Here is a 10,907-nt window from a genome sequence, read left to right as displayed (position 1 = left end):
TTACACAGACGTTCATATACTGTCACATTCTATGTACGCAGACGTATCCGTGGCCTATGTGGCATGCCAGCATGGCCAGGGCCCACTATAAACCCGCGACGCATGGTAGATTTGCAGGCTTTTTCTTTATTTACGTATTATGCACCTATTTTTTAACTTCTTAAGCCCCTAAAATAAAATGATTTTTTATTTACGTATAAAGCCCTTAAAATAAAATGGAAAAATAAGGGATGGTTCGGTTACGAACTAGGGACGTGCCCCTACTAGGCTTGGGTTAACAACCATCAAACCGATGATCATTCATGTCTAGGTAGCACAAATAATTTTTATATCATATAAACACGGCTGAAAAATCAATTTTACAAGAAATGTAACCCCAAAAAAGGGAGCACCGTAGCTCGACTATGTGACCTCGTGGTCAATGTTAACTAAGATTACCACTGGGTTTCGAAAACACAAAATATCCAAATGGGATAAATATTTTTCATGTTGTTATTCCTTCTTGTTCTATGTAAGAAAAAAAATTATATTCTTGTGTTTGTGATATTTAATAAATGTTTATGTGTTACAAAAAAAGGTGTGTGACATTTAAAAAAATGTTTAAACATTGTAAACCACATTTGTGTAAATTAAAATGATACGTTGCATTTAAAAAATGTTCGTGCATTCCAAAAAAACTGGTCATGACATTTTGTAAATGCCTATACAATGTATAAAACTGTTTGTGTAGCTTGAAAATGTTTCGTACCATTCAAAAATGTTAAAAACATAGTTGATTTTTTTTTCAAAACTTGTATTTGAAAAAAATGTTAATCATATGTTTAAAAAGTATTAAGCATATACTTTTTAAATACTCATAACATAGATGTATACTGGAGTATTTAAAACATCAAAACATATGTGCATCATATGGAGTATATGTTTCAATACACATAAGTCTCAAAACTTGTATTTGAAAAAATGTTAATCTGGACGTGCTGTGTTGATTAACATTTTTTCAAATACAAGTTTTTGAAACTTTTTAAAATGTCGCATACCTTTTTTTAACACATAAATATTTTTTAAATGTCACAAGCACAAAAATATAAATTGTTTTCTTACATCTGGACGTGTTGTGTTGTCGGTGGTAATCTTAGTTAACCTTGACCACAAGGTCACATGGTCGAGCCACGGTGCTCATTTTTCCGTGTTACATTTCTTGTAAAATTTATTTTCAGTCAATGTTTATATGATACAAAAATTAGTCATGCTATATAGACATGAATGATCAGTAATCTGGTGGTTGTCCATGTGAGACTATTAAGGCACGTTGCAGCTTCAAAACCCCATATCGCTTGTTTTCTCATTTTATTTTTAGGGGCTTAATACGAAAATAAAAAAAGCCAAAGGCTTCTCTGCAGATCTACATGCTACAGCGGCTGACAGTGGGCCCTGGCCACGCTGGAATGCCACATAGGCCATGGATACGTCCGTGTACATGAAATGTGACCGTATATGAACGCTCGTGCAAGTTTGATGACAAGAAACACCTATTTTACAAGTTTGTGGACCAAATTGACCATCGCGTGCAAGTTTTATGACTTCGGGTATATTTACCTCATTTTCCTTTCTTACACCGCACCTAGTCGTTTTTCCTTTTTTACGCCTACCAAAATCCCTAAATATACTCGGTCTGACGGCGGCCGGGGATAAATTATCTTCACACAAAGGTCTTCTTGTGGCCGGCTGGCAACTCGCCTGAAGCTCCCTTGTCGATGGCGCGACCTCATAGACGAAGAACTTGACCTAACGGCCACCCCGCGTTGCACCCCATACTGGAGAGGTGCACCTTATAGATGTCGCTGCGCATCCTGTACTTGTGGATGATCAGTCGGTGAAGAATGGGATGGGCACGAAGAGGCTGCAGTTGACGACGAGGAAGTCAATGGCGTCGGGGCTGATGCTCGTCTGGGCAAGTAGGTCGTCAATGGCAGAGAAGATGACGAGCTCCACGTCCTCGTGCGAGGCCTCCAAGTTTTGGTATGGCAGGATGAAGTGGTGCGCCGGGGACAGACACGTCTCCTTCCCAAGCCCGGACCGCTCCAGCAGCCACGTCATGAAACGGATGATGCGCTTGTCAATCGAGGCCCCCTCAATGAAGGTGACAAGCTTGGCGTGCTTGAGGAATGTGCCGAAGGGGACGCGGTGGCTGGGCTTGGTGCGGAAGCAGGCGTAGTCGACAAGGTACACGAAGCGCGGCCGCATCTTGAGGTATAGAACTACAACGGCGGCCGGCAGGAACGCGGCCAGAAAGATGTGCATGGGCGATGACCGAGGGAGATGGCCTAGGGCTTCTATGGGTCACCAGCGTGGTAGACACGCATGACGATGTTCGACGAAGTGCATAAACAAAAAAAATAACTTTACTCCGTTATATATTGATGATCTGCTAGATCCGGCCAAATCTTAAGTGGAGTAAAAATACTCCGCTAAGGTTTTACTCTGCCAGATCCTCCTTATTTTTTAGGGGTCGGTTAGAGTTGCCCTAAAACCCCAATCCAGCATTGGAACGTAGCAGAAGAGAACATTGCACTGAACGTAGCAGAAGAGAGAACAAGAAGAGCTGTACTGCATTTGATCAATGGAAGGAACAAGATTAGAGAGTATGCAAGCGGGCACTCACACCACGTTCCACGCTACTACCACGACTCTTAATAGACCAACGCACACATACGAACCCACTCGGCCGGACCGCATGCGATGCCACGACGACGACGACGACGACGCTCAGTTGGACCGCATTTTGTTGAGCTGGTTCAGCGCCGGCTGCAGGATGTTGTACAGCACCCACCCGAGCGCGGGCGCCACCACGAAGAGCAGCAGCAGGCCCCGGTTGTCGTCGGCGGGCGCTACCGCCGCCAGTGCGGCGAGCTCCTGCACGGCGGCGGAGGCCGGCTCCGGCACGGCGGCCAGGCCCGCGGCCGCGGCGGCGCCGATGCCGAGCCCGGCGACGAGCGCCTTCTCGGACCGCATCTTGTTGAGCTGGTTCAGCGCCGGCTGGAGGATGTTGTAGAGCACCCACCCGAGCGCGGGCGCCACCACGAAGAGCAGCAGCAGGCCCCGGTTGTCGTCCGCGGGCGCCGCCGCCGCCACGTCCGCGATCCGCTGCGACGCCATCGCCGCGTCCGACGAGGCCAGCGAGGTGAAGAAGGCGCTCGCCATGGCCGCGGCCGCCGGCGACACGGCCAGGGCCCCCTTCTTGGCCGCGTTCTTCTGCAGGCTGCGCAGCGAGATGCTCGGGGACGCCACCTTGGTGCTGGACGACGGTGACGACGAAGGCGCCGACCTGGCCGTGATCTTGGCGGGCTTGAGCATGGTCATCGTGGCTATGGTCGCCATTGACGCCTAGCTCCCTGGTTGCTCGCTACCCTCTCTCCCTCGCAAGAAAGAAGAAGCTCTCACGCTGGCAAAAAGGTGGATGGAGGGGTGGTGTGAGGTGCGAGGGTGTGTAATGCAATGCCCTCCCCCTGCGTTTCTAGAAGGAACGATGTGGCTAGCTTATCTTGTGCGGCGAGTGTGCGATCGAGGTTTGAAAGCTTATCTCGCGGCCTGCAACTTGCAATGCCATTGGCTGTGGGAGCAACGACGTGGGGACCACACGATTTACATGGAGACTTTGATGATGAGAGGAAGTAGGGTAGAGCGGTGAAATGAGTCGGAAAATTGAGATATCTCGCGGTAGGAATATAAGCGTACTCTAGAATGCCCTATGGTACCGAACGACAAGATCGTATTCGTCTCAAGAAAAGGCAAGATCGGAGATCATCTGGATTGAAACGTCGCTAGGTATTTACGGCACTTTCATTTAAACATCGCTAGGTGTTCACGGTAATGACGTTCATCTTCGTGCTCCGCAGCTTGACTGCTTTCGTCTTGGTCTACGCCCGCAATAAGGCCAACTTCACCACGCGACCTCAAACAGATGTTCGTTTTGTCCGGATTCTGTCCGTTTGAATAGGGTAATGGGATCGTGCCCGGGCGTGTCCTGGGATGCGGTGGCCGTGCGCCCAGCGCACGGACGCATCCGTTTGCCCCATCCTGTCCGGTCTATTTAAAAAAATACGTTTGAAAGCCAAGCCCTAGTTCATCAGGCCAGCGGCCTACACGTCCATCGCCGGCATCAGCCAGCCTCCAAAATGAATAGTTGTCCACGCCGACAACACAGCCTTTGTCGGGCCGCCTCCTTCATGTTGATCTTCCTCCTCTTGGCCGCCTCCTCCATCTCAAACTTCTTCCTTTGAAGGTCTAGGTATTGCTTCATTTGCTCGTCCTTGCTTTGCCGCTTCTTCTCGTCTCACATCCTTTTGAGATATTATGCCATGCAAAGTGTCATGCAATGCCATGGCGCGAACAAACCGACGTCCGGTGACCCCGAGAAACGGGTCTAGCCGTCGTGCCTTGGCGGAGGAAAGACGGCCGACATGGACGTGGTCCGCGACTGGTAGTGCGGAGGCCGGGCGACCGACGAGCTGTGCTCGTTGAGCCGACGGCCACTGCAGGGAAAACGGCGGGACGACCCATGCCAAGCATGAGGAGCGCGTGTGCTTTGTTGACGATGTCCTCCTTCTCGTCGACCGCGGCCTTATGTCGCGCGGCCTCCATCGCATCGTGCTGGACGGCGAACTTGGCCGCGGCGACATTGACCTTGGCGACCGCTCTCCGTTCCCTCCTCTTCGCTGATTCGGCGTCCAACTTGGCGATCTCCTCCGGCGCGCACTCCGACTGCGGCTTCCTTGACGCCTTGGCCGCCTTCTTCTTCACCTTTCCGGATGGGTCGATGGCCAGGCCGCCGGAATTCGGCCGGATGTCGGCCATGGACGGGGGAGGGAGAGGGGTGGCGGGAGGGACGTGCGAGGGTTTGGTGGGAATGGCGCCAAATGGGCGGACGGGGGGTTTTGCTTTATGCCATTGACAAGCGGGCCAGGCAAGGACAAGCGCGCGCGTCCCACCCGTCCGCGCACTGTCCGTTTCACCCCAAAACCGACGCAAACTTAAACCAGGGATGAGTTGAAAGCGGACACAAAACGGACAAAAGTCCGTTTGCGCCCGCGCGCTGGGCCGTTTGGTTTGTCCGTTTTACCCTAAACGAACAGGGACAAGATAGGGTCGCGCGGTGGAATTGGCCTAAGCCCCGGCCACCGTTTTCCTCCTTGCCTTTGTATTGGTAGGCAACGAGAGTGGTGAGCGATGGATGGGAAGCTGCGCTAAGCTGTGCCGACGTGGTAAACTCGGTAGCACTGTAAGCGTTTATGTTCCTCAGACGAAGGAAGTAGACAACACATACTCAAAAGTTTATGAATTACTTGAAGCATGGACATGCATCAAAAGATGATCAACGATGAACCACCAAACTAGATACAGCACGAAAAGAATAAAATCTGGTAGCAATTATTCACTCCCTACACGGAATCGTCAAGCGGGGAATATCCTGCGTTTCCACCCATTATTCGTCACCACGGAGCCAAAACAAACCAAATGACAGCTGATTACAACTTTCGACATCTCCACGGGGTAGTAGACCTCACTCAGGCTCCGAGCTGCAGCTTCTTTATTGTGTCGATCTGCTTCGCCGGGTTGAGCCCCTTGGGGCAGGCATGCGTGCAGTTCTTGATGGTGTGGCAGCGGTACAGCTTGAACTCGTCGTTGATGGAGTCGAGGCGCTCCTTTGTGAACTCATCACGGCTGTCTTGGATCCACCTGGAAGGACGAATGTGTTTACGGCACACGCCAAAGAAGCATGTCATATCTCTCAGACTCTACAGGCGTAAGCCCAATCCAAAGGGCTGAAGACATTTGAAACACTTGCAGATATGTGAAATGAGATGCTTGTACAAGTGACAAACGACTAAAACCTCTGATTCTGTTTCCAGTTTCTTCTGACTAAGGGGAGTTGCAATTATTAGTCAAAAGATATTCAAATTTTCATGTGCCTTATATCAGATCATGTTTTAAATTATATGTTATGACAGGAGCATGGTGACAAATATGATGAATCAGAGGATCAGATATGCAATCTCAGTGAAAACATGAAGTAAAGCCAGATCAGATAAATACTGAATCAAACAGCCAGCTTGTAGAAACCTTAAACAACAGAATCTTTAGCTTCATAAATGCTGAATAGCATAAAAAACAGTACATTACACTGCTTCAACTAAATAAAGAGAGAACCATGCCGTTTGTTGGCAAAAAAAGCTTGACAGATAGTTTCAGGAATCAAACACTGAAAGAGGGCAACCTTATTTTGCTGGACTACTGAAGAGCTAGTTCTTTCTTCTACCCAGCTGTTAACATCTACCAAGACGCTTTCTTAACACCCATCAGTTCACCCTTGTTTGCCAAGGTGCGGAACACGATACGAGACATGCGGAATTTCTGGTAGACACCACGAGAGCGGCCCGTGAAAATACAGCGGTTTCTAAGACGTGTCATGTTACTATTTCTTGGCAGCTTGGACAACTTATAGCGAAACTTATCCCGCATATCTGATGGAAGTTCAGGGTCCCTACAGACAGCCTTATAAAGCTTTCCTCTCAGCTCATATTTTGCTGCAAGAATTCTACGTTTGTGATCCCGCAAGTTTCTCTTCTCTGAGACTGAGACCCCATGGTATCCTCGAGCTTGGACGTGCATGAACATGCTGGGTTTTGGTTTCATTACCGCCCCCCACAGCGGAAGCATGCTGGGTTTCGGTTTCATTAGCGTCCCCCACAGCGGAAGCCTAAAAAGGGTGAACGGGTGAACGTGTCATGGACTTAACAACATCCTAAAGCTTACAGCAAAAGGCATTAAATATATTAGACAATTATCATTTTAATCTTGGTAGAACATAACCATAATTTTCTGGTAAAGGGAAACTAGCATGCTCTATACTGAAAGAGAGGCCACCACAAATAAAAGTAACTTCAAAATCAAGGCCTCGTCAAGAATCAGACTACTTGAGGGGAGGGCTTCCAATGTCATCAAGAATCAGGTAAGGAAAAAGACTCACGACGTCATGAAGAAGCAGACTACTAAAACTACAAACTCATGATTATTTCCAGCAGTGGCATCAACTTCCAGTTCAATCAGCCAAAGACCAGATAAAAAGGAATACAAACAGTCACTCATGCCTTAAAATGTATCAGTCATTCTTTAACCAAACTGAAATTTCACACTATCCACCAAATGATCATCTACACCGCTTCACAGGGGGGCTAGCAAAAATGTAACAGATTATCATTACATAAATGGACCTAAAAATATAAACAATCACTGATACCTTAATATGTATAGGCGATCTTCAACCAAACGGGAATTTCACACTATCCAACAAACGATCATCTACACCACTTTGCCAGGGAGCTAGCAAAGAAGTAACAGATGATCATTGCATAAACGTACCAAATAATTCAGCGCCACATCAGACCAGCGAACCATTCTCCTAGATAAAACGCACTTAGTTTCTCACCAAACTACCTAAGCGAGATAGAACCACCCTTCGCATCATCACATAACCATTTCACAGCAAGCACAGCACGACACACCAACAGATCAAGCATAGATCCAAAACACAGACGCAACATACTCAAGCATATCATCACAATTCACAATATCAAGAGCTTATGAGGGAGGTGCAGGTATACCTGTTGGCATGGAGCAGTGCGGCAGGGCCGAGATACTCCTCTGGGTTCCACCAGTAGGACGGGCAGGATGTGGAGCAGCAGGCGCAGAGGATGCACTCGTACATGCCATCAAGCTTGGCGCGGTCGGCCTTGGACTGGTAGATCTCCTTCCCACCGGCCGACGGCGGGTCCTTGCGCTTGAGCCACGGCTCCACGCTCTTGTACTGATTGTAGAAGTTGGTCATGTCGACGACGAGGTCCTTGACGACGAACATGTGGGGGAGCGGCGAGATCGTGGAGGCCCCGGCCGCCTCCGAGGAGATCTTGGTGAGGCAGGCCAGCCCGTTGTCGCCGTCGATGTTCATGGCGCAGCTGCCGCAGATGCCCTCACGGCAGCTCCGGCGGAAGGTGAGGGACGGGTCCTGCTCGTTCTTGATCTTGAGGAGCGCGTCGAGCACCATGGGGCCGCAGTCGGAGAGGTCCACCTTGTAGTCCTTGAGGTGGGGCTTGGTCGACGGGGAGTCGGGGTCCCAGCGGTAGATCGAGAAGGTCTTGGTGCTGGCGGGCTTCGACGAGGGCGGCGGCGGCGCGGGGGATGAGGAGTGGGGCTTGGAGGCGACGAGGCGGGAGGAGAGGGCCGGCGAAAGGAGGGCGCGCGCCGCCGGCGAGCGGCGGAGGAGGGCGGCGGCGGCCATCGATTTGGGGTTTCGCGTTTCTCTCTCTCTCTCTCTACTTTTTCTCCTTTATTTTTGGGAGGTTGGAGAGGGGAAGGAGGCGCGTGGTGGGCTTAGGCCCAGCTGGGTATATATATGCTCGGGCGTTGATGGGTGAATGACATGTGGGGTCAAGATGGAGGTAAAGGAATGGCGGTTCTAGGGTTGGGGTGGGTTACTGACAGGTGGGGCTCCTGAAAGCTTGGGTTGGGCCTTCTTGTGGATGGGAGGGTGGAGATGTGGACAAGCTCTGGGCCGTTTGCAAGATGACAAAGGAAAGTTGGCTAGGGAAAATGACTTCATCGTAGCGCCAAGCTTTATGGGATTTGTATAGCTTTTTCCTCCTCTCGTTTTTCAGGTCTTCTATTTAAGTTTTGACGCTGTTGTCGCACCGGTCCTCGTGTGAGAATTCGAGAATGGTCTAGGATTTGTCTAAAGCCAGCCTACGTAAAGTTTGTCCAACTATATGAAAAAAAAACATTCACAATACGAAAATCAATATGCCCAAATTGGCCCAAAATCATTTGAGCTTCCTAGGCTTGCTCGCCCAAGTCCCCAAACTCTAATGTAGACTTTTGCCGCTGGGGACTATATCACGCTTATAACAAGATATATGTCGATGTCGCCTGAAATCTATCCCCCGCGTTTAGCCATTGGAACGACCCAGTTTTGTCTGCATTTTTTCCATTCGATCTGGTCTCGATCGAGACACTCACGTTGGCACCGCTTTCTTTGATTTTTTTTTCTCATTTTTCTATTCTTACTTCCGTATTCTTTTATTTCATCAACCGTTTTTATTTCATTTTTATTTGTTTTCAACCGATTTCCTTCATTTATTTCTCGGTTTTCATGGGTTTCTCTTTTTTCCATCTATTTTTTGTTTCTTTTCTAGGTTTTTTCTGGATTTTTGTTTTCTTTTTTTATTTTTCTTTCGTGTGCTTGTTTTTCTTCTATTTGTTGTTTTTTATTTTCTTTCTCATTTCCTTCATTTTTTGGGTTTATTGTTTCTTTCCTGGTTTCCAACGCATTTCAGCAGTTTTTTTTTGTTTCTCTGTATTTATGTGTAGGTTCTCATTGTCTTTCATTCTTTTTGCACTTGTTTCTTTGTTCTCTTTTTCGTTTCTTTTTTCTTTAGTTTTTTAGTTTCCTTTTTTGGTTTCATAGTTTTTTGTTATTCTTTGTTTTTCTTTTGGTTTTCAGCCTACATTTTTAGATATCAATAACATTTTTCTAATACACGATTAACATTTTAAAGATGCATGTTCCATAATTTTTAATACATTGTCAAAAATATTCTATAGTTTTTTTTTAATATTTTCAAATACTTCATTACCATTTTTTAAATACAAAATAAACATGTTCAAAATATATGGTAAAAAAAAACTTCTATACACATTTTGACATTTTCAATGCTTGATTAACATTATTCAAAACACAAGATTAAGATTTCTTCATTACATGGTCAACATTTTCTCTATACACATTTAAAAAAATGCAAATGCTTGATTGAAAAAAATCTAAATACATGTTTAATTTATTTAAATGCGTTTTTAGTAATTTCTAAACACATGATCAACTTTTTTCCCATATTTTATATTTTTTATATACATGCTGAACATTTTCTTCATGCACATTTAACATTTTCAAGTGCTTGGTTAATATATTTTTATTACATGGTCAACATTGTTTTGTATACACATCTTTATGTTTTTTTCAAATGCTTGATTAATAATTTTCAAATAGAAGATTTTTTATTAATATATGATCAATTTTTTTCTATGCACATTTTCAAAAGCTTGATTAACATATTTCAAATACAAGTTTGATAATTTTTTAATACATGACCAACATTTAATATACATATTTAATATTTTTAAAATACTAGATTAACTGTTTCAGATATTATTTAACATGTTTTCCATATGCTTGATTAAGAATTTTTTAAATAGATGATCAACTTTTATCACACAAACTGTATATTTTTTGTATACATTTTTCGTGTACATGAGATACATTTTCTTTATACACATTTAGCATTTTCAAATGCTTGCTTAACATTTTTTCAAATGTCTTATGTTGAGTTTTTTTGTAATATATTTATTTAGAATATTGGAAGCATAAACAAAAGAGAAAAAGAAAGAAAAATGAACACATAAAACATGAAAAATAGGTTGTGGCCTCCCACGGGCCTGGGCCGGCCCATTAAGTGAGGCGTGTGATGCGAGAGCATGGTAGGTCTCGCTATAAGAGAGATATAATGCCGCCCGACTTTCTCATAGACTAGTTACCCTTACCTAAAAAGGATCCACTGGTGTTCGTCATCGTCTTTATCTCTTTTTCGGGGAAAAACCTTCTAACACGCAATGGCATGTGTCGTTTAAGCATCCAACAGGTACTGATACGGGCGTGGCATCACCAATTGTTGACGCTACTGAAGCTGAGACAGTTAAGAAATCAAGTGATGGAAAAGTTGTTGAAAAGAGAACATGTACATGACAAGGTGGAGCCAAATTTCCGCATGCCTCCATACTAGCGTGGTTGGCACGATGAACAT

The 10,907-nt window shown here is 45.9% G+C and overlaps 2 protein-coding genes across 3 annotated transcripts; both read right to left on the bottom strand.

The window, feature by feature from the left end:
- Nucleotides 1-2,590: 2,590 nt before the first annotated feature.
- Nucleotides 2,591-3,510, bottom strand: LOC125520089 (photosystem II core complex proteins psbY, chloroplastic-like). Its single transcript, XM_048684895.1, has one exon. It carries the CDS (start codon nucleotides 3,376-3,378, stop codon nucleotides 2,767-2,769), a length of 612 nt encoding a protein of 203 aa, XP_048540852.1. The 5' UTR covers nucleotides 3,379-3,510; the 3' UTR covers nucleotides 2,591-2,766.
- Nucleotides 3,511-5,320: 1,810 nt separating this feature from the next.
- Nucleotides 5,321-8,437, bottom strand: LOC125518009 (succinate dehydrogenase [ubiquinone] iron-sulfur subunit 1, mitochondrial). Of its 2 annotated transcripts, none has more exons than XM_048682972.1 (2): nucleotides 7,662-8,435; nucleotides 5,321-5,736 (listed from the first exon to the last, which is right to left on the bottom strand). In XM_048682972.1, exons 1-2 carry the CDS (start codon nucleotides 8,333-8,335, stop codon nucleotides 5,565-5,567), a joined length of 846 nt encoding a protein of 281 aa, XP_048538929.1. In that variant the 5' UTR covers nucleotides 8,336-8,435; the 3' UTR covers nucleotides 5,321-5,564. The 2 variants fall into 2 exon arrangements, with proteins under 2 accessions (XP_048538929.1, XP_048538928.1); XM_048682971.1 differs by lacking the exon at nucleotides 5,321-5,736 and adding an exon at nucleotides 6,122-6,757 and having other exon boundaries at nucleotides 7,662-8,437.
- Nucleotides 8,438-10,907: the final 2,470 nt, after the last annotated feature.

Source organism: Triticum urartu, chromosome 7 (assembly GCF_003073215.2).
Source record: "Triticum urartu cultivar G1812 chromosome 7, Tu2.1, whole genome shotgun sequence".
NCBI lineage: Eukaryota > Viridiplantae > Streptophyta > Magnoliopsida > Poales > Poaceae > Triticum > Triticum urartu.
Note: the sequence above shows the minus strand (reverse complement) of the source record. Positions and strands in the feature narration are given on the sequence as shown.

Bases quoted from the DNA above. Each gene is read 5' to 3' on its own strand.
- LOC125520089 (XM_048684895.1), bottom strand. From the start codon at position 3,378: ATGGCGACCATAGCCACGATGACCATGCTCAAGCCCGCCAAGATCACG.
- LOC125518009 (XM_048682971.1), bottom strand. From the start codon at position 8,335: ATGGCCGCCGCCGCCCTCCTCCGCCGCTCGCCGGCGGCGCGCGCCCTC. The intron at 6,758-7,661 runs GTATACCTGCAC...CACCCTTTTTAG, and splicing joins GCACTGCTCCATGCCAACAG to GCTTCCGCTGTGGGGGACGC.